Source organism: Haliotis asinina, chromosome 11, assembly GCF_037392515.1.
Source record: "Haliotis asinina isolate JCU_RB_2024 chromosome 11, JCU_Hal_asi_v2, whole genome shotgun sequence".
Taxonomy (NCBI): Eukaryota; Metazoa; Mollusca; class Gastropoda; order Lepetellida; family Haliotidae; genus Haliotis; species Haliotis asinina.
In genome coordinates, this window is record NC_090290.1 from 14,820,273 (window position 1) to 14,843,190 (window position 22,918).

At 38.4% G+C, this 22,918-nt stretch overlaps 1 protein-coding gene across 1 annotated transcript in view; it reads left to right on the forward strand.

Moving 5' to 3' along the window:
• The window catches only part of LOC137255898 (ADP-ribosylation factor-like protein 5B), a 32,225-nt gene extending 9,902 nt beyond the window's left edge, over positions 1-22,323 (forward strand). Inside the window, exons 2-6 of the mRNA XM_067793482.1 lie at positions 12,177-12,237; positions 13,780-13,927; positions 16,229-16,312; positions 17,291-17,442; positions 18,949-22,323. Of these exons, the coding sequence (XP_067649583.1) occupies positions 12,177-12,237; positions 13,780-13,927; positions 16,229-16,312; positions 17,291-17,442; positions 18,949-18,997 (494 nt within the window). The 3' untranslated portion in view covers positions 18,998-22,323. The remainder of the gene's footprint in view (positions 1-12,176; positions 12,238-13,779; positions 13,928-16,228; positions 16,313-17,290; positions 17,443-18,948) is intronic.
• The last annotated feature ends 595 nt before the right edge of the window (positions 22,324-22,918 follow it).

Below are 22,918 nucleotides of genomic sequence, written 5' to 3' on the forward strand. Positions count from 1 at the left end.
GGTGTGGTATTTCAGGTGAAGTAATTACAGCACAACCCTGCCAAGTCTTTGTCTTTTATTTGGTCCTTCAGAGCAAGAGTTATGATATGAATAAGAAAATATTTTAAAATCTTTAAATTTGTCAGTGTTTCCTTCTGTGGTCAGTATTAGATCGGAGACATAAAGTGATATATATGAGATCACAGAAAACAAATTCTTCTGCTAAGAAAAAAAGACATCTGCAAAGTAATGAAACATTTTGCTCGTTTGTTTGGCATAATTCTTTCTGGTATTTGAAGGCTTTCTCAGTTGGCAGAGGGCAAGTGGTGCTTGCTCTGAATCAAACATCTCTCACTCTTAGATAGATGAGTTATTGGTTGGTTGTTGAAGGCTGTACTTGACAGTACTTAACCTGTATGGCAACAGACTCTAAGTAATTGGGTCTGGACCAGACAATCCAGGGATCAACAGCATGAGCATCTATGTACACAGCTCCGAAACAATGATGTCACCACCTCGTCCTGTTACAACAAGCATGGGTTGCTGAAGGCCAGTTTTAACCTAGATCTTCAGGGAGGTGATGCATGATAGAGTGGTCAGCTTCCGTACCTAATGTGTGTTTCTGTACCCAGGTGTCTGAACTGTAGACGTGCCTTTAGCCACAGGTTAGATTTAGCCAAGTCTAGATTGTTTTAAGGCTGTAATCAGCTGGAATGCTGCTGACTGGATTAAAATAACAAGTTCAGTGGAGCACATCCAAAACTGTCCTTAAGTCATGGTGACCTAGTTCCTCTCAGTTTAGGCTAAAAATGTCAGTCCGATAGAGTTTTATCTCTGTCATATGTGAGTAGATGATAGATTAATAAGTGTTTCCTACACTCACTAGCATTCAGTTTCTTGTCATACACCAAGCGAGAGCGTGAGTACATGACAGATTAATGAGTTTCCCTCACTCACTAGCACTCTGTCCTCAGGCAATCCTTGGTCAGATTGTTTGATTTCAAAATTATGTTTATGCCACGTGCCATCAATCATTTCCTTGCACAACTACTATACAAGCATTGTGATTCAGACATCACGATAGACTGTAGTTTGAAGGCTGTGCTCTGACTAACCGTGAAACAACGAGCAATTATTGATTCACCTGTTAGGAAACTCAGTGTGAATACAAGAGATGAAAGTGACTGTATTGATGATTTGAGATAGCACATGTCAGCAGTCAGGTCCGTGTTTGCCAGAATTGGAAACTTGTTACAGCTGAATATGTCTCATTAAATTTACCTGGATTGTGAATCTGTATGAACGTCGTTCGACTGAAGCACCTTATCCAGTTTTGATGTGGCAAGAATAATCCACCTACCCAACTATCCATAGACCCACCTTCCCATCCATCCAATCACCCACCCATCCACCAATCATCCATCCATCCACCCCAAATGACTTATAGAAATATCATAGGACTAAGAATAATAATAGGAATTTAAGAGCTCAGTAACCACCCCCCCACCCTCACCACTTTCTATAGTATGGTGACTGCACAACATCTGAAGAATGTTGAGGGTCTTCTTACGATGTTTTTTGTTATATCAGAGATATATGGAAAATGTCTTTTATGAGAGTTATGGACAATGTCATTGTATCAGAGATGTATGGACAGTATCATTGTATCAGAGATATATGGACAATATGATTGTATCAGAGATATATGGCCAATATCATTGTATCAGAGATATATGGACAGATAATCACTGTATCAGAGATATATGGCCAATATCATTGTATCAGAGATATATGGACAATATGATTGTATCAGAGATATATGGACAGTATCATTTTATCAGAGATATATGGACAGATAATCACTGTATCAGAGATATATGGACAGATAATCACTGTATCAGAGATATATGGCCAATATCATTGTATCAGAGATATATGGACAATATGATTGTATCAGAGATATATGGACAGTATCATTTTATCAGAGATATATGGCCAATATCATTGTATCAGAGATATATGGCCAATATCATTGTATCAGAGATATATGGCTAATATCATTGTATCAGAGATATATGGACAGATAATCACTGTATCAGAGATATATGGCCAATATCATTGTATCAGAGATATATGGCCAATATCATTGTATCAGAGATATATGGACAATATCATTGTATCAGAGATATATGGACAATATGATTGTATCAGAGATATATGGACAGTATCATTGTATCAGAGATATATGGACAATATCATTGTATCAGAGATATATGGACAGTATCATTGTATCAGAGATATATGGACAGTATCATTGTATCAGAGATATATGGCCAATATCATTGTATCAGAGATATATGGCCAATATCATTGTATCAGAGATATATGGACAGATAATCACTGTATCAGAGATATATGGCCAATATCATTGTATCAGAGATATATGGCCAATATCATTGTATCAGAGATATATGGACAGATAATCACTGTATCAGAGATATATGGCCAATATCATTGTATCAGAGATGTATGGCCAATATCATTGTATCAGAGATGTATGGCCAATATCATTGTATCAGAGATATATGGACAGTATCATTGTATCAGTGTATGGACAGTATCATTATATTGGAGATATATGGACAGTGTCATTAGACCAGATGTATATGGACAGTATATTGTTGATGCTATCATGTGTGTTATTACAACAACATAAATCAAATAGTGTACGTTTTTCAATCATAAACAGGTCTATTAACCTGGGGTATTCAGTTTCTGCTAAAAACACACAAATTTTCAGTACAAAGTCTATTTGGGACTCAAGTTAATTGTAGGTCGATGCAGAAAGTATCCCTCCTGAATCTGTGTGATAGTCTGATACAGAGTGGAATGTTCTACCTGTGGAATGCTCCTGTCAACACCAATGACAAACATTGAAATTACTTCATTGTTCTGTATGACAGGCCGTGTTTGATGTGAAGCCCTGGATGGTTGATCTTGGCCTTGTGTGTGACCAGCTTCGTCTTTCCGTTGCTGTGTTTTTATCAGGCTGCTTTTCTGTTCATGTACCCTACTCTACAGAAGTTGAAGCACACTCGTATAAGACAAGTCATAAAACTATACAAAGCTAGGTAAAACCAGCTGACTTACTCCCTATACACAAACAGAAAGTCGAACTCATAAGGACTTGAAGTTCAGTCAAAATCTGTAAAGTGTTTCCAAATCATTTCATTTTGGCAAGGAGGTGTATTTAGTGTACTTGCAGTAAAACTTGCGTAATTGAAAACTTGAGTGTTTTGGGGACAATGACCGCCGAGACTGTTGAGTGTGGTTAAAGGATTCAGCAAGTGTTGAGGACTCTCCTTTTTAAACTTTGAAATGAGATCCAATTTGTCTGATGCCAGCCATAGCACATTATCAATAGTGAGCTCTTTGCCTGACAAACTAGTGAATGACGTGAGCATCATGAGTCTGTCAGTCAGTGACTGAGTTTTTTACCACACTCAGCAATATTCCATCTGTATGATGGCAGTCTGTAATAATTTAGTCTGGACCAGACAATCCAGTGATCAACATCCTGAGCATTGTTCTGCACAGTTTGAATATAATGACATGTTTTAGCAAGTCAGCGAACCTGATCACCCATTCCCTTTGGTAGCCATTTATGACAAGGATAGGTTGCTGAAGATGGAACGATTCTAACCCGGATATTCATGTGTGTGTGAGGGTGTAGGGGCTACCTGATTGCCGAGTCAGACCACTTGATTCCATTAGCAGAGATGATGGTGTATTTCGGTCTAGAATATTCCTTTTGTGAAAACGTGCTCTATATCGAAGCAAGCAGAAGACAAGTATTACACTTTTTGGTTCTACATGACACTTTTTGACATCCGGTGTTACACTTATGCCCAATATAGGGTTGACATCTGTGCATTAGTCAACTGTAATTTGTGTGGGATCTATTTTTTCCCAGGGTCCCATGGGAACAAACCATAATTGCCTGCCACAATCAAATGTTGTCCTTTCAAACACAGGCAGACAGTTTATCAACTATTTAGGTACCACTGACCCATCTGCCCATCTCCATAGGTATTATAGTGTCACATGGTTCCAGTAAGAAATTTTTTTTAACCTTAGAATTTTGAGTATTGACCAGATTGTAGTGTATTGACATGAATCTACTATTAAGTTAAGGCAGATATATATTTCACAAGCAATTATTTTTCTCACAGACTAAGAAAATGTGGAATTCTTTGCCAGTTGCTCCATTCAACAGATACTGTTTTTAATTTCAACATCTTTCTTTCTATCTTTAGTGAATATGTAATCAAATCTGTCAGGGTTACCCCTAGACATGTATATGTTTGGGGGTCAGGTATATGCCTCCAAGTCTGACTTCTAAAGAACTATTGTGTGTACTTTCTGATCAGTCTGAAATCAGAAGACAATGTAGTTATATTTATTACATATGGCATTGACTTGTGTGGTTTTGATTAGTAATTTTATTGCATCTGAAGTGATGCAGTGTTTGGTTTTTATGTGTATTGTGACTTTGCTCTGTGTCATATACACATGTTTTCCATGTCAAGGGAAACCCTGAGCCTTATGAAAGAACTTAGCCGCGTGCCATTTCATGTCACAATGGTTAGAAAATGTGTCAGTTAAGATACTACATAAGATAGTGAAGTATCTATTGTCATGGCTTTTTCCACAGGTCTTCACCAAAAACTGTACAAGGTAACCTGTGTTGTTTGAAGGTTGCATCAGCCCAACTGTAACAGGATACAACAGATCAAGAATTTCATTTCTTATTACTCAATACAGATTTTGTTTGAGAAAAGCTCACGATTGATGCATTCCACTCCAACTTAAAACAAAGGACAAACTCACCTTCTGCTGCCACATGATTCATGTCCACGAAAAGCCTGCAATTTTGTAAACTTTCCTAACTGAGAAATCGCTTTGTCTAATAAAAAATGTTATAATATAGGCCAACAGAAACTGGCATGGTTGGGAACGTTGTTGTGCGGTAGGCTGAGCAAATGTTTCAGTCGCGTCAGGACTGCCAGAAATGTTATTGGTTCAGCCTCTTCACCAACAACAAGCAAACTTTTGAGGTAAAAGACAGCCAGTTACTGACAAGATTAAAGGTTTGTCGAAAACAAGGGGAAAGGTATTCACTGTCCTGTTCAGTGTCATTGGCCATTTCACTTACTTGAACTGTATTCTTGTGATTGTTCAACTCAGGGAATGTTATATGTTGGATGCTCCAATTGCATCGTTTGTGTATAAAATGCCTAATTCTGGAAAGATCAGTTCACTCAACTGACCAGCTGATACAGCTGTTAGTTTTGTATATCACTTGCTGGTTAGATTAATCTCACAGAGAGTTGTGGCCCTTTGTTGTGCAAGAATCTGAACATTGTGGGTTCTGACCTCCTTTGACCCATGGTTTCTCAGCATTTGTCTTTTCATCACATCCACAGTCATCAGGGATTGTGATTTTACATTCTTGTGCAAGCCCTGAATCTCTTAAAATGTCTTGTTCCAAAAAATAGATCACAGTAAAGAAACTAGCATGTCTTCAGAAACAATGATGTAAACACATTCTGACATGCCAGCAGAGACAGGTTTGACACAGACTGACAAGTGACGTTTTCCTTCAATATCCAACTAACATTCCATCAGACTAATTTGTCAAATCACTCTGATTACCATTAAACCCTGGACTCACTGACTCCTTCATGATCACTTGATTGACATTATCTGCTATAGTTCATGCCCTTGTTATGTGAACTGGTAGTCGATATTTCAAATGTCCCTTAATGCATTCTACTAGTACTTAAGATGAAATATTAATTAAATTCTATGTATTCCAATGAGCTTTACAGCATGCCGTGGTGTCATATGACAGTGTCAGTTGGGGGTAATGTGTCATCTAGGAAATGAAGGCTCAACTTGCTCATGATATATTTCCAGAAAAAAGAAATCCTTGAAAACCCATGAACAAGCTGTTATTTTCTTGCCTTTGTTTGAATTTGACACCTCATATTATTCCCATCAGTGGGGCAGTTCTGCTTGTTTAGTTCTATTTACAACTCATACATGAAATGGACTAGAACCATCATGTGACTTGAAGGACTTAGACTAATGCCTAGTCTCTGAATGGATACGATTTTGATATTAACAAACAAACCTATTATAAACTGAAAAGGAGCCCCATTGAGACCTGAACAATCTAGACTTGTTTCATTTAAAACTTTAGCCTTGCAGGGAGGGCCAGGCTGTGGGGAAAATAATGTGGTTCAGGGACTGTGAGATAGGCTACATTGCAGGGAGGGCAAGGCAGTGGGGAAAATAATGTGGTTCAGGGACTGTGAGATAGGCTACATTGCAGGGAGGGCTAGGCTGTGGGGAAAATAATGTGGTTCAGGGACTGTGAGATAGAGGAGAAATCAAGCATCTGTCTTAACCAATCTTCCATGTTACTGCCTTGCCATGTTAATAACTTTCCTGTTCATGTACTCATATTTAACATCTTTCCATGTTAAGATATGTTCCATGTTAATGTCTTGTTATTCTTTTGACATCTTGCCTGCTTAATATCATCTTGCCAATTGTAAGGCCAGTACATAATATCTCATTAGCAGAACAACACACCTCAGTGTTAGAGCCGGGGTGGGGTAACAAGGTACCCAGGACGGGTGGGTAATGCGTTTGACCTGGGTACCCATGTCAGTACTGGTACCCCGTGTTGATCATGTGACTAGCATATTAGACAATTTAATATGTTATACCCTCATGATTAAAAGGTTGTATAGTCTTTGAAGATTTAGGTGTAGCTGTGCAGTAACCGTTTTGAATATAATACATGATTAAGATGTTGAATAACTCGAAATTGTAGCTTCCAACCTGAGGAACATATTGCCATTTCTTACAGATTTGATGTCCGAAATTGATGTAACGAGTATCTGGGTAGGGTAGGGTAACCAGGGTATTGGGTATCAAGGCAGACAGTCTAGACCTGTCCCAGCCGTAGTCTGTGTAATCACATACACAAATCACAATATTAGGCATCAATCATTATTAAATTTTGATTGAAAGGATCACATGCTGATGTTGATTATCAGCCGTCTTAGGGTCGTTTGTCAGCAGCTCATGTATAGGACGACCTGTAATGATTGATTGTTTGATTAGTGGCTCCCCGTTCCAGCTTCCCTGGGCCAACACTGGGCAGGCAGGCATTGATTCCAGTGTTTACACTTTGAAGTGATAAACTAAACACAAATTAGATGGTAATGAGGCTGAATGATCCTTTGGGGCAGGTTTCTTGTCTTTAGAACATTTGAGAACTGACACTGGAAATGCTTAAATTATTGCCATCATGGGTCAAAATCAGCTTCAGAGATCGAAACAGGTTATTCAAAGGAAATCAAGTGTTTGGGGTAATTTATTTTGTTTCTACCACAGTGCTTTTGATTTCAACCATGAGCAAAATTTATGCTGGTCCTGTCGTCCCTGCCAAGTAAAAACTGATCTGGACCACTAGATGATAAGTTTGCAATGGTCCTGGTGACCTGAGTGAAGTATATATTTTTAGTTAAGTAAATCTATGTGTGTTTGTTCAGACCAATGAAGGATAGGACCACTAATTATTGTCCACTTACTGATCCTGTGGTCTTGTTGGAAATATTGAAAGGTTTCTTTCACTATTTCTACATTCTGTTTACGATTTTAGACAGTATTTATAATCTGTAAATAGATACATTTTTAATGGATCAGAGCTATGTTAGAAAACATCATGTTTGTGAGTAAAAATGCTTGCAGGATTTCTTGTAAGAAATTAATGCGATAACAGTTTCTTTAGAACTATTCAGATTTATAGCATACCAGTAGAATTCCATGGAAGGAATCACGTCATGCTTTTGGTCAATTTGTTCCATTGAGAGTTATGTCCCTTTTCCGTACCAGGAAACCAGATTCTCTCATACTATGATTCTTGATCTCAGCAACACACTGTTTGGTATTACAAATATCACAAATGGCTATAACTGTCACTCCTTTATGCTTTTTATTGTGGTCAGTTTGCAACATGTGGTGGAGTTATGTCCCTGTACGCTGCCAGGATCTGGGATTCTTCCATATCATGATTCGCGGTCTGTCAGCCCTACACTGTTTAATTTTACAAATATTGTTAATGTCACCGACTGTCATTCCTTTTGGCTTTGCTCCTAAATAAGCTGACCCCATGGCCATGTAATTGCGACCATATTTCACTCCAGTTTCCAAAAGGTGATATTGATTGCATAGACTCACAACTGCAGACAGCTGCATTAAGCTTTCATCATTTTATAATCAGGGTCTCAATCAGTGAATCTGTAAGCTATGTGTTGTGTGTTTAAAATTACTGTCAGCTATTTATTATTTCTTTAACATGATAAGAACTTGCAGAGGAGGGAATAATGGTGTTAAATATGAGCTCAGTGTTTAGTTTGTATGGTTGTTCCACAAACCTGGACAAAATATTGGTCCAGTCTGATATTCATTATTTTTACTGCTTGAGCCTCCTGACAATGACACCTTGAATGTAGATACAGTTGTTTCATGTGACAAGATGGTGAGTCACAGGACTCCAGATAAGGGCGGTATTGGCGTATGTATGGATAAGAAATATACTCAGTACGGTAGGAAAACAATCAGAAAATGTAGCAGATATGCACCACAGCAATGGTGTATGTTCTTAGAATCATTTGCGGGAGTATTTATCTGAAAAGCATTGCTTTATTGTTTACTGACCTGTTTGCACAAGAGGAGCAATGTTGTGGTACATGTATGAAACGAAACACACGATTACTTACGCGCCATTAAATTCCATTCAGCAATCTAAATGCACTCTTAACATTTTCCAGTACTCTTATATTGAAAACACAAGGCATACATACTCTTCATGTTGAAAACTTATCAGGATCCTTCCAGGTGTCATGTATACACAGTCAGTGACTACCTGGTGACGACCGCTGCTATGCCTGGTGACGACAGCTGCTATGCCTGGTGACGACAGCTGCTATGCCTGGTGACATGGCAGCTGTCATGTATACACAGTGTGCACCTAGTGATGACAACTGTTATACCTGGTGACCATGATGGCAGCATGACCACTGTACATTCTGAAACAATCACATTGGAAAAGCACTGTTACTGTTTGCCTCTTCCATTCTCAAACACAAAAAGGTCTGTGCTTTTACAAAATAATGTCATCAAGAAGTTCTGGAATTTCAGGGAATTTGGGCTAAACTTTGGGAATTGTATTGTTTAGAGTTTTTATTGTGAGAAATAAAATTTTCCAAGTAAATAAATATTGTGCTTCATTTTTTTTCTCAAATTATTTTATCGAATAAATCCCATGGACACCCTTTCAAAAAATATCAGTTGACATAGTCCTAAAGAACCTAACATGATATATGATAATGAGAGGATTGTATGTTGTGTCGTAACCATTCAGCACAATTTTCAACCTATGAGATGGTGGTCCTAAACAATCCAGTGATCAACATCATGAGCATCAGTCTGTACAGTTGGTTGTGATGATAGGCATCAAACAAATTAAGAAGTTGGCCACCTGGGTCCCATTTCACAAAACTATCGTAGAACTAGGTCTGTGTTACCGTGTAATAGGTATGTCAGTTGGAGTGCTAAGGGTACTTTATGAAACAGAACCCTGATCGTGTTCGTTGCTTTTATGACAAACATGGATTGTTGAAGACTAGTTCCAAACTAAAACCTGGTTAATAAGATGTATTAGGATCATGATGATCCTTTCCATTTTGCAGTAGATCTCTATAATGATGCTCTGCCAAGTGGAATGTTGATGCAGTTTGCAGTATTGACTGGTCACAACACTTTTATAGATCAAGTAGGTTTAAATGGATTGTGTGTACTGGAATCTTGTGACAGGGTCAGACTGTAAAGGTCACCTTTCCATAATTTTACTGCTTATGTGTATAATTAGTGTTGAGTTCCCACAGGTTTTCAGTGAGCCTTTAGGTGATAATCTAAACCAATGCTTGCTTGTATTTGCTGTAAAACATGTCGCTAGATCTGGCAAAATATTCATAAACTGCCAGTTTGTGTTCTGTATGATCAGAGTTTTTTGTCTGGATATTGTCTTTTTTTTTGTTTTTGTATTTGCAGTCCCGGATTGTGATCATTATTCTCATTGTACAGCTTGTCAGTGTAATCAATACGCCTTTGTTACTCTCACGAAACCTATACCTAACATGTTATTCAATCAAGTCAATTAATTTGTAATACAATGTTTTCAAGTCTGCCTGTGAAAATTATGCTTTCTGTATCATGGCCATTGTTGGTACTTGGATAGGCACTGTCATTGTGGTCCTAATTCCTGGTTACCATGGTAACTGATGTGCAACATACAGAAATAATTGGATTTTCTCCGTTCATCATCATGTTATTTGAGTCCAGATAGTGATGTAAAAAAGCTGTAAATAAGGAAAGATCTACTTCTTGTATTACTTATTGTGTTACCATGGTAATGTATACATCTGTTAGAAGGCAATGCCAGTTTTATTCTTTTAGTTGGTTATAATATAGGAGTCTGTATTGTGATTGAACATAATGGAATTGGCAATACCCACTGAGTGTGGGAGGGAGTTTTGCTTTACGCCGCACTCAGCAATATTCCAGCTATATGGCAGCGGTCTGTAAATAATCCAGTCTGGTCCAAACAATCCAGTGATCAACAGCATGAGCATTGATTTGGGAAACGATAACGTGTCAACCAAGTCAGCGAGTCTGACCACCCAATCCAGTTAGTCGCCTCTTGTGACAAGCATAGTCGCCTTTGCTGAATGGCTATTCTACCCCAGACAGCAATACCCACTGGCAGTAATACCTTGATTCTGAGTTTGGTCTGTAACTAATGATAATGTTATCACTGGATTGATTGTTGGGCGGAGACTCAATAGTTACAGTAGGCAGTCATGCAGCATGGACATTGCTGAGTGTTAAAAAGACTACAAAACACAGTGGCAGAAATACCTTGACTGGTGCTGATTAGGCAATGGTAATGTTATCACTGGATTGTCTGGCAGAGACTCAATATTTGTTGATGGCATTCAAACAGCATAGATGTTGCTGAATGTGAACCACAAAACACACTATGGCAGAATGTATGTTCAGTATGCATGCAGTGAGTTGCCACAACAACTAATGAATGTGCTAAGTCCAAGTTTATTGAAATGACTATTTAAGTAGGCTCAAATGTTATGCGAGTTGCTTCTATCTAGATTAATGCTGTGTTTAGCAATATCACAACCGAGGGAACAGCAAAAATAGCCTTTAGACATTGTACCCGAGGAGGAACATTGAACTTTTAGGGTGACATGTGACCACTTTAACCAGTAAATTCCATAACTTTATAAGAGAGCATTATGACCATAAGAATATTTTGACAACATGATTGAAGAGACCACTAACATACATAGAGGACCAATGACATTTCCTTACAGACTTGCTTGTTTACGAATGGTCCTGATAGCAGATCATTTTGGCATGCATGTGAATATGAAATGAATTTCTAACCCTGCTCGTAAATTTATGTCTAATGGCATGGTTAGACTTAACAGGTTTAGGATATTCCAGTATTCTACCAAATGCACCAATCCTTTGGACATGATATTCATTGCAGTGCTGTGATCCGCACTTAAACTGCGTTGTCCCAATAAATTTGATGACAGACATGCAATCTGCATTAGACACGGATAGGTCATGAGGTGCCATTGTCTGGAGGCGGCAATAAATACAAGTGGTGGGTTATACACTGGGGTGACTTGTACTTTAGATGAGATATCCCTGGGGTGATGGACCTGGGGGATATTGACCTAGGGCAATAGGTCATGGCATACTCGAATCATAATTTTTCTCCTGGATAGTTAACTAGGACGAACATGATACAGAAAAGTTTCCAGTATGAATGGATTGCACAGTAATAGTCATGATGCTAATTCCTGACAATAAATAGTACATGCATATCTTTCCAAGTATTGGAATCGGTGCCTGTTTTCAAAACTGACTTAATGAAAAAACAAGTGGGTGAAATTAATGAATTACATGAAGTATTGGATGGATTAATTAGCAATGCATAATGTGTTTACTAACATATGTTTTCTCTGTTTCAGAACATAAGGTGATAATAGTTGGCTTGGACAATGCAGGGAAGACCACGATTTTGTATCAGTTGTGAGTATAGATGTGAAACCTTAAATCATTGTCAGCAAGTTTGTCAAGGAATGTGTTACGATTGACATAACTGTGTTCACGGAAGGTTTTGTGTGAATGTATGCAGAAATAGAATCATGAGTATGTAGTCAACATCTTCTGCGCGTGAAATCTTCATTAAGATTCTGAGCCATTGAAAAATATATTGTTTTTTATGTTTCAGTTATAAGGTACTTTCTAAAATTAAGTAGATCTGAATCTGAATGTTGTTTGTGGGTTTTTTTTGCGTGGTTTCCATGTAAAACACAGGTTTCTGCATTAACGCAAACACTGCATAAGTGTTAACCAGCTAGAACTGGATACCTGTGCAAGCCTGCTCATCTCATATAGACTCTGATCTGCTAGTCTCATACAGCCAATGGTCTGCTAGTCTCACACAGCCTGTGGTCTGCTACTCTCACACAGCCTGTGGTCTGCTACCCTCATACAGCCTGTGGTCTGCTACTCTCATACAGACTCAGGTCTGCAAGTCTCATACAGACTCTGGGCTGATTATAGTCTCATACACACTGATCTGCTTATCACAGGCAGTTACTGATGAATGCATGATGATACCTCCAGTTTTCTGTTCAAATTAATAATTCATTTAAGATCACTGAAAGCAGTCATCATCCAGACTTAATGTTTGCCTGTTGCCATTGTTACAGATAAGTCTGTATTTAGTGAGTTAGATTTAAAACTTCGAGCATTCCTTGTAGTATGGGGTATGGGATTAGCCTCGTGGTTATAACAGCTGCTTGTGACGTTGATGACCCGGTTCAATTCCCCACATGGTTGCAATGTGTGAATACCATTTCCCGGTGTGCCTCGCCCAGATATTGCTTGAATGTGCTGAAAGTGGCTTAAAAACCATACTTTTTCACTCCATATGGTTGAATATAGTCAATCTGAGACTTTGTCCACTGGCCTTGAACACAGGTACAGAGTGGTGACCCAGTGATTTAAGTGTTTGCTTGCTGCACACCCAAGACTTGGGTTTGATTCCCTACATGGGTACAAGGTGTGAAGTCCATTTCTGATGTCCGCCTGTGGTGATATTGATGGAATATTGCTAATAGTGGCATAAAACCACTCTCATTTACTCTGCTAGAGGTGATCCCCAAGCAATTTTCATAAGTCTGAGTAACAATGGCAGTGTTCACGAATAGTGTTTTGAGATGTTTGTATGACCCACTGAAAATTCACATGACCCATAGAATAAAATTAAACACACATTTCAGATTTAACATTTATTATAAATGACTTTGAAATTTAACATTATGTAATAGCAAAAATATGATTTCAAATGCCATATGCCATAAATAACAACTTCAAAGTCATCGTGAAATATTCAGTCAGACACTGGGGCTGGCAGGCTGGCAACTTCGCTCTGACCGTTGGGGAATCTGCTGGATTGGTCAGAGGGTCAGATGCTATTCGTGAAGTAGGGGTGAAGGTAAAATTGGGATGAAAACTGATAAGATTTTTGCACAAAGGTACAATCTACGGCTTGCTTGTTTGCAGTTTGATGAATGAGGTCGTCCACACATCACCCACTATCGGCAGCAATGTGGAGGAGGTCGTGTGGAAGAACATCCACTTCCTCATGTGGGACATCGGGGGACAGGAGACGCTGCGGTCAGCTTGGAACACCTACTACACCAACACAGAGGTAATGGCCTATGGAGACGGGGCTAAGGGGATAGGTAGTTACAGAGGAGGCAGAGAAGATTGGGAGTTAGAGAGGATGAAGTTTGAGTGGGTAGGAGTTTGGAAATTATGTGAGTGTCCTGACTTCATACTGGCAGAGAAGACTTTTGGCAATTAGATTTAGAACTCATCTGAAACTAATTTTGAGCAGTTCAGTATTAAGAAGGTTTTTGGGTACTTGTGATATTTTATTCCCTAAAGGCAGATATTCAACAAGGGAACATAGTAGAAGGATTGTGGAGCTCACAGTCTCAAAGGTTAAACTTGTGACAAAGACATATCGTGATGTTCCCTGTAATAAGTCCCTCCAGCACATGCAGAAAACTGACAGTATGAGGGTTTTTCAAAACTATAATTCGTTGTCAGAAATCGGTCAGGTGGAAACCGACTTCAAGCATTAATGAAGCAAAAAGCTGCTTAATAGTTGCAAGCTAATATGTAGCTTTTTTTTGTTTCTGTTACCATGGTAACAAGGTGTATAATGTTCTAGGCACCCACGGACTGTCAGTTTTCATTCTTACCCCAGGACAATTTAAAGGCTGTATTTATGAAACAAGTTGGTGAGGTGTGTTGTATAAATGGAATATGATGATCACGCATTGCAGTTGCATGTGATCATGGCATACTTACTTTCTGAGGAGATCAAGGTGCAGAATTGATCCAAGTTATTGTATCATGATTGTACTGGACATTTGTAAAGCACATATTTATATCCAGTTCACCAGTTCACCTGTTCAAGGGCACTTTGTTTAGCCTTTAAATTCATCACTCCGATGTTTTCAGTCATCTACAAGTGTTGAAAAATATGCAAGATATGGCTATAAAAACACAGCTGTCAGTGTTGGATAAAACAAGTGATATAACATGTTTTAACTAGTCAGATTTGAGAATTGGGGTACAAAGCTGAATTTTCTGATCCAAAATCGATTTCTCCATCACATAAAACAAAATGCTAAAAATTCTAATGATTTTCATGTCCACTTGATCTCACATCATCTGTCATCCTGACCGTTTTTGCTTCCACTATATGCACATTTCCCAGGTCTGCATGTTAGTTTGTGATGAAATCCTTGGCACTAATGGAGCTTGTCTGTACTGCAGCATTGGAACATTAGTGCTATCTGATTCGTGTCATAATCTATTAATTATTTATGCTGGTGATAAGATGCTTTTGCTGCAAGTTGTGATGTAGGCACTGATAAGGCCTTGAGATAATATGCATTAATATGCATGGGCATATCTTGCCTTTAGTGGAAGACAATGGTAATGATCTGGCTCATGTAAATCCATTGATGCTATCACATATTTATTCATGTACTAAGCCTACCTGCATTTGTATATTGCTAAAAAAATCTTAAAAGATTGTGTTTCACCCACACAATTCATTTTCATTACCCTAGATAGATCAGAATTTGTAAATCTGTTCGAGAAAAATGAAACAAAACTTGTGTCAAGCACATAAAATGAGAAAGTGTCACTTTTACTCAGCCAGTTAATATCAAGCCCAACCTTCTACTGAATACATAAAAACATAAGACAAGATTATCTGTATGGTTGCCTAGAGACCAATTGCAGTAGGATTTTGAAATATTGATTTTTATAGAATGCATGTGACCTGGAATATTACTAGAGTGTATTTAGAGATATATGTCATGTCTGTGAGGTGTCACGTTTTGTATTCTGACAGCTCCTGTTCTTGAAGATTGGACAAACTAGTTAAATAAATATTGAGCCTTTTAGTGTGGTGGGAAAATACTGCAGCTTGTATGCTTACTGCCCTAATTTAATTTGAATGTGGGCCAGAATAAGTCTGTTGTGACAGAGCTATTTTACTGCATATTGTGGCATCAAATACAACTAACAAATAAAACTTGACTTGATTTTTCACTTTATGACCACTTGCACCATTTGTGTTTGTTGGTTTGTTGCTTGTATTGATCTCAGCAATAGTCTCCCTGTATTGGGGGTGAGGGTGGGTGTCTTTAAATATTGGAGTCAAAACCAGACAACCCAATGATTGTCATGAGCATTGGTCAGTGCAGATCTCCCAACAAAGTCAAAAGACTAAACCACTCAATCCCTTTAGTCATTTTGCCGCTTCTAACCAATGTCTTCCTGTGTTCATTTGTGAACTATTGACCAAAAGCAATCCCATTGTTTAGCAGACGAAAGGACCAGGATGTGACTTCAGTGAAAGTGAAACTGCCTTCATTAATGTGGTGTTACATTTAACAATACTAATGGCGACAGCATCATGTTTCAGTTTATTATCATCGTGATTGACAGCACGGACAGAGAGAGATTGTCCTTGACAAAGGAAGAATTGACAAAGATGATGCATCATGAGGTAGGCAACCATGGTAACAGTGCAGACTTCATATCCTGTCTCACCTTACACAGGTTTTTCTTCTAATAAGAAGGCATGCATTTTAAGTCCATCTGAGGATTCAGTAATGAAAATACTTTTCCTCACAGACAGCATTCATAGTTTGCCCAACATTGGCCCAACATTGGTCCAACGTTTGCCAATGTTGTGCCAACGTCTGTCAACATTGGGCCAACTATGAATGCTCTCTGGGCAGTCTCTACAGTGGCTTCTACAAAACAACATTCCATTGCATATGCATATGTATTTTTGATATCAGTTGCAACTGCTATGTCGTACTCATGTGTTCACTTGTAGCACCAAAGTCCTGAGTTTGATTCCCCTCACATGTACCATATGTCAAGCTCATGCATGGTGATATTCCTGGAATATTGTTGGAAGCAGTGTAAAACCAGATTCACTCTCTCAAGAAGAACAGGAAATGTTTCTGTAGTAAAATGGGGAAAGTGCAGTTGGATAAACATTTACCATTTTGGCAATTTCTACAGTGAGCCACCTAAGCAGACTGATGTCAACAGCAAGATGATAATCTGTCCTGATTTTGTCTTTTCCCGTTTGATAACAACTTTCGTGAAATACCAGATTGAACAAGAATGGATTACAAGGTTAATATGGTGTTTCTAACTCAGTGATCGTGGTAGGTTTTGTACGAGTGCGTGCAGAAATACAATTATAAATATGTAGTCCAAATCTTTTGCATGTGAAATTTTCAGTACAATCCTGAATCATGTTAAAATTTATTGTTTGTTTATATTTTGCAGTTTTAAGGTACTTTTGAAAATTATGTAGATGAGAATCTATATGTCCAAAATGCGCACAAAATATTTTTTGCGTGGTTTTAGTATTGTTTTGCGTTAAAAACGCTCGTTTCTGCATTAACACGAACACTGCTAACTGCTAAAGCTATATCACTCAATCATTCACTTGCTCTTATTACAGGATCTGAAAAAGACCTCAGTGCTGGTATTTGCCAACAAGCAGGACATCAAGGGATGTATGTCGGCGGCAGAGATCTCTCAGCAGCTATCTCTTACCTCAATCAAAGACCATGTATGGCACATACAGGGGTGCTGTGCCCTCACAGGAGAAGGGTAAGACCACAGCTAACATGTTGGGGAGGAGGGTCACTCGCCTCTGACAGACCTGCAGGGGAGGGGGTCACTCTCCTCTGACAGACTGACAGGGGTGGTGGTCACTCGCCTCTGACAGAGTGGCAGGGGTGGGGGTCACTCGCCTCTGACAGACTGACAGGGGTGGGGGTCACTCGCCTCTGACAGACTGACAGGGGAGGGGGGTCACTCGCCTCTGACAGACTGGCAGGGGAGGGGTCACTCGCCTCTGACAGACTGACAGGGGAGGGGGGTCACTCGCCTCTGACAGACTGGCAGGGGAGGGGTCACTCGCCTCTGACAGACTGGCAGGGGAGGGGGTCACTCGCCTCTGAAAGACTGGCAGTACAAGATAATTTCCGTAATTACCTAACTTCGTTAGTTCCCTTTGAGGACCAGAGTCTCCTTTCATGAAGCAACATTTACTAAGGTTAACCTTACTCCCATTCTTTAACATTACGCTAAGGTTAGTCTGAGGTAACCTTAGTGCAGTGTTAAAGAATGGGAGTTAAGGTTAACCTTAGTAGAGGTTGCTTGTGAAAGGAACCTTAGGTGTCCATTCCACAAGGCTGCAGTTACTAAGGTGATCATAACTAAAACAAAGACTTATGACTTAGTAACAATTAGGAATGCTTTGAGGAACAGGTCTTGGGTTGCACTGTAGAAAATGATTTTAATGCAAAGGTGATTGTAACTCCTGTACTGTAACATGACACTCTTAGTACTAAAGTGGCTTTGGACAATCACTCAGAGGGCTACAGTAGGTAGCCCATCTGTATCTGGTGGCAACTGAGGTTAGTTGCCGTCTGGGGCATAACCCCATAAACACTTCATGAAGGGTTTGATTTCATCTCCAGAAAGCCAGGCTTGTTGTGAAGACTGACAAATGTCTGGCCTGCCAAGTCTGAACTTTATTACTTACAGAACATATTGCAGGAACGTTGATAAATGCAGTGCTAAGTGACAAACATCCCAAACAAAACTTAATATCAACATCTTGTTTGTGTGTCCTTACAGTGCACATGCATTAGACTGAACACCCACCAACCATACTGGATCACATCCTGAACCCTAAACCTCACCCCTGTTTGATAACCCATGACCCCTCACCTCTAACACCTCAAAAAAAATCTCAATGAATAAAATAAATTGGCTAAAGCTGCGAATAATATAATATGGTGGAAGGTGTCTACTGTAATGCATTTTTTGCTGACTCGCAGTACTTTATAGTGATCTCTCACAAACCAACCCCAAGTCTCAAACTCAAGCATAGTAAGCTAAACATTTCTGACTCAGTCTGTCAATGGCTGTGACAAATGGAGGTGGAAGGGGAGCCTAGTGTGTTTGCTCATTTATGCCAAAGGCCTGAGTTTGATTCCCATGTCTGTACAGTGTTCTTGTATCTGAAATGGTATCTACCATGTTTCTGAAATAAAAGCCACATAAAACCCACCACACTCACTAATGAACAATCAACTTTGTTTGCAGGTTGTACCAGGGTTTAGAATGGATAACAAACCATTTGAAGAAACGGTGACAGATGTGATGAAATAGACCCAACAACTCTGTATAGTACAAATGGCTGCCAGGAAAAACAATCCAAGAACTTAACAAGAATTTCAAGTTATAAAGTCAGTGACATTACAGAGTTTCAAAAGGCAAGCCATTCTAAGCCAAATAGGAGGGGCTTCGGAACTGATAACTTTTCTCAAGGTGCTTTCTTCAAGCGAATGGTATGGATGCAGAACCTTTTCTTGGCAATGTGGATGGTAACGTGGAGAGGTATATGACGTGGATTATCGTCAGCACTTAATGTAAATTCCAAAATATCAGACCCCATTACCCACTCTCAGAACTGTGGATGGGACACTGCGGAATGAGTTGTTCTGTATTTTGCATGTAAGAAAATCAATAATGTATATTTTATTCATGTTTCAGGTGATATCATTTTCCAACTGGAATGCCCATTATAGGTCGATTCCTATGCTATTGTCTCCCAACAGTTTGTGTTCCACTGTTCTGTTTGTATTTTTGTGCAGAGTATCACCTGGTTTACACCTTCCTGCCCCTCATCCAAGTACTGATTCAGGAGAACCTAAATATTTCATTTCCTTATTTTAATTCTGTTTATTGCTATATCCCCTTTGTATAGAGACAGTGCTCATTACAAGTCTCCTTGACCTTTGGCTCAAACCTAAATACTGACTGAATGTTGGCCAAAAATATTTCTTATGATAGTATGATGTGTATGTTTATCAAGGTTAGGAGAGAATAGCAGATATATTTGCTTTCTAACTGGCAACATACAAGGATGTATGAAAAGAAATATTTGGTTTTATTATTTTCTGTATTTGTTTTAGCATTGTTTGACATTGTTCAGTGTGATTATTTCTCGTCACTGGAAATATTTGTAAGATATTTTCATGGGTGATGAATGAATGTATTTTGAGTGTATTTTCATCTGTACATGGTTCTTCTGTTCTGAGAAGACAAAAGTTTGTATACTAAGTGTAAACTGGTCAGTACCCATCCTGTGTTATGCAGGGTACATTATTTCTTTCTCTACAATAACACCCTGACCCCTTTCACTCCATAGCTTCATCTTGGGCTTAACTTTGCTGTCTATTTCTGTTGTCACTAACCTAACACTATATTGTATTTCTTTTGAACTTAAATTAAGTTTCCAATGTTTCCTGTGAACCTCAGTTTGCTATAGGTGCACTTTCTCATTCAGATACTTTAAATGGGATCTGAAATTGGAAAAAAATGTTTAAATTTGGGTTACAGTGTTTGCCCTGATGCAGAAAACCTGCATATTTGACACACATATTATCTCCAATACGCAGTGAATATAAAAGCTTGGGTCATTGTTCACGTAATGCTACTGGGCCCTAAGTTCAGATAATCTGTACTGAATAATCTTGTGTCCCAACTGTGATATTGCTGGAATATTACTAAAAGCAGTGTAACACTCACTCACTAGATTGTTGTGTCAGTCGAACCAAGCTGAAAATGAAGCTATGTTAATTCAAGTTATGTTGGTGTATGGGCTCTGAGCCTCAGGTGTAAACTAGTACTTCACAGAATAGAGATACAATACATTAGGGCTGGTTATGAAGACTGACAATCAGATGTGTTGTCAATTGGAAATACTATCATGAATTATCAGTATGGAAATTGTGTCACTGGTAATAAACTGTGGTGATGAAATAAAGTTTTAATTTACTGAGACATTATACAAACATAGATTATATTCTCAGGCAGCTTCCACATAATGTTTGGGAAAGAGTGATGTGGAATGTGGTGGTCTTTTTGCTATTTTCGAGACACTTTTGCTTAGAGTTACTTCTCTGATCAATAATCAATTGATTGTAAGGTCATGGTTAATGATGTATATGATCTTTACCCATATCCAGCCCTATAACACCCTGCATAATCTAGGATTGGCGGCAAGATACATATATAGAGAGAGGCAGGAAGAGAGAGAGAGAGAGTTATGCAAAATGGATAGACGTCTTTAATTTCTTTAAGGAACAATTTTCCAAACTACCTGTATATTTCATTTTAGAACCTGCTTAATCGCTGTTGAGGAAACAACATCAATTTCTGAATGTTTTCAACATCAACAGTTCATAACCTGAAAGAATACCATGAAAGGGAGGTAACTCAGCATCACACGGGTACTTGCAGTGACTGAGTTACTTACCTCACCTAAGTCTAGTCCACAAATGAAAGTAAATATTATTTGTTTGTCTCATGAAATAATATTCCTATACCAGTTTATGTTCTTTATGTCAAGTTTGTGTAAACTTTTAAATGTATATGGCCTGGTCATCGATCATTGTGGAGGATCTAGTGGGATTTAAGGGGGAGGTAATAAAAACATGAGGGGTCACAACTACATGGGGTTTGGGACTGGGAGAACACATTGAAAACGTCTGCTGTATTTTAGGAATTAAATGAAACCTAATTGGAAAGAAAATTCAATTTAATTTATTCAAGGTCTGGATTTCAATTATTAGAGTTGGGGGAGTCGTAAAAAAAATGTTAAATATAAATAGGGGAGGAAAGGGGACATTGTCATGATACAGTCCAAAGACATGTCAAGTTACCATTGTTACTGACTCAACTAAATGAGTAAAGTCTTCCTGTGCAGCCACGATAGAAGTTCAGTGTTTATTTTAGCCTGATCTTCAAAATGCTTTCCTTCGTTCACATTTTCTTAAGAATTTGAATATTTTTGCCGTTGCTTACTTATTTCAGAACCTCGTCCACTGAAATACAACATTGATAACTTTGTGATATTCAGAAAAATATGAGTCATATTTTGCAATGTCCAAAAATGGAAAGATCCTTGAAAACGTTTAGAAAGTGACAAGAAAGGAATTCTGTTTGAGTTACATTGGTATCATCACCACAAATTTGCACATTTCGCACTCTGGCCAGCATTACCTCCCTTGCAGCTTCCAGCTTGTGTTGAATGGTTTCTTGTCAAAACCTTAGAAGAATGTTTCATTTCGTTGGGATGTAGCTTGTTTACTAACATACTTGCAGTAAATCAAAGACGGAAGAGTCACAGTCAGTTTCACTGCCAGAGATATTCAGTATTTTTCTGTATTACCAGCATGACACTCACAACCTTGTTGATGAATGACAGGTACTTATCTCATATGGTGTACCTTGCAAAGTTCAAGACTCGGGGATCCATGGGTTCAAATATTACACAAGCTGACATTGTGGAAACAAAGAACTTTAAAATCTCCTTTTGTGTATAATATCCAGTACAGATCCACCTGTTTGTTTTAGTGAAACATTCCTGGTGTTTGCTTGCTAAGGAAATTGTGAAATAAACTGTAAAACAAGTGATTATATTGGTCTAGATTATTACACTGTGCTCCTTCATACATTGAGGCTATACTAAGAAAAACATTGTGTCATTGTTACATGTCACGTTTTTCTTTAAATGAATAATTTGGAACCTTCGCAAAAAAACAACGAACTTAAGATTTGAAACTTGATTTGCAGTTTTACAATTTCAAGGCATATTTGATGACAGAAGTTTGTATTGTTGCAAATGATGAAGTTTTAATGTCTTGTAAATATTTTTAAAAAAGATTCTATGACATGCTGCTTGAGAATATGTTTTATGCCAGACCCATATTTTTCACATTCTTGTATGTAGCTTGATGTTGGATAGGCTTTAAACTTATGAATACCAAACTGGATTCATGACAGTAGGGTAATGAAATGTGCTCACTCTGAAAATACCCTCATTGATGTTGTGGTCTCTCATACTATGCCCTCCTCTATCAGACATCTTGTGGTGTCTACTCTACATAATGATTCTGTGACAGAATTGACATCTCTGACTTTTTTCATAGCCTCATTTCATGATGTAAATCTACACACATCACCACTACACTGCATATGGACAACTTATTGACAGGTGATGGGGGAA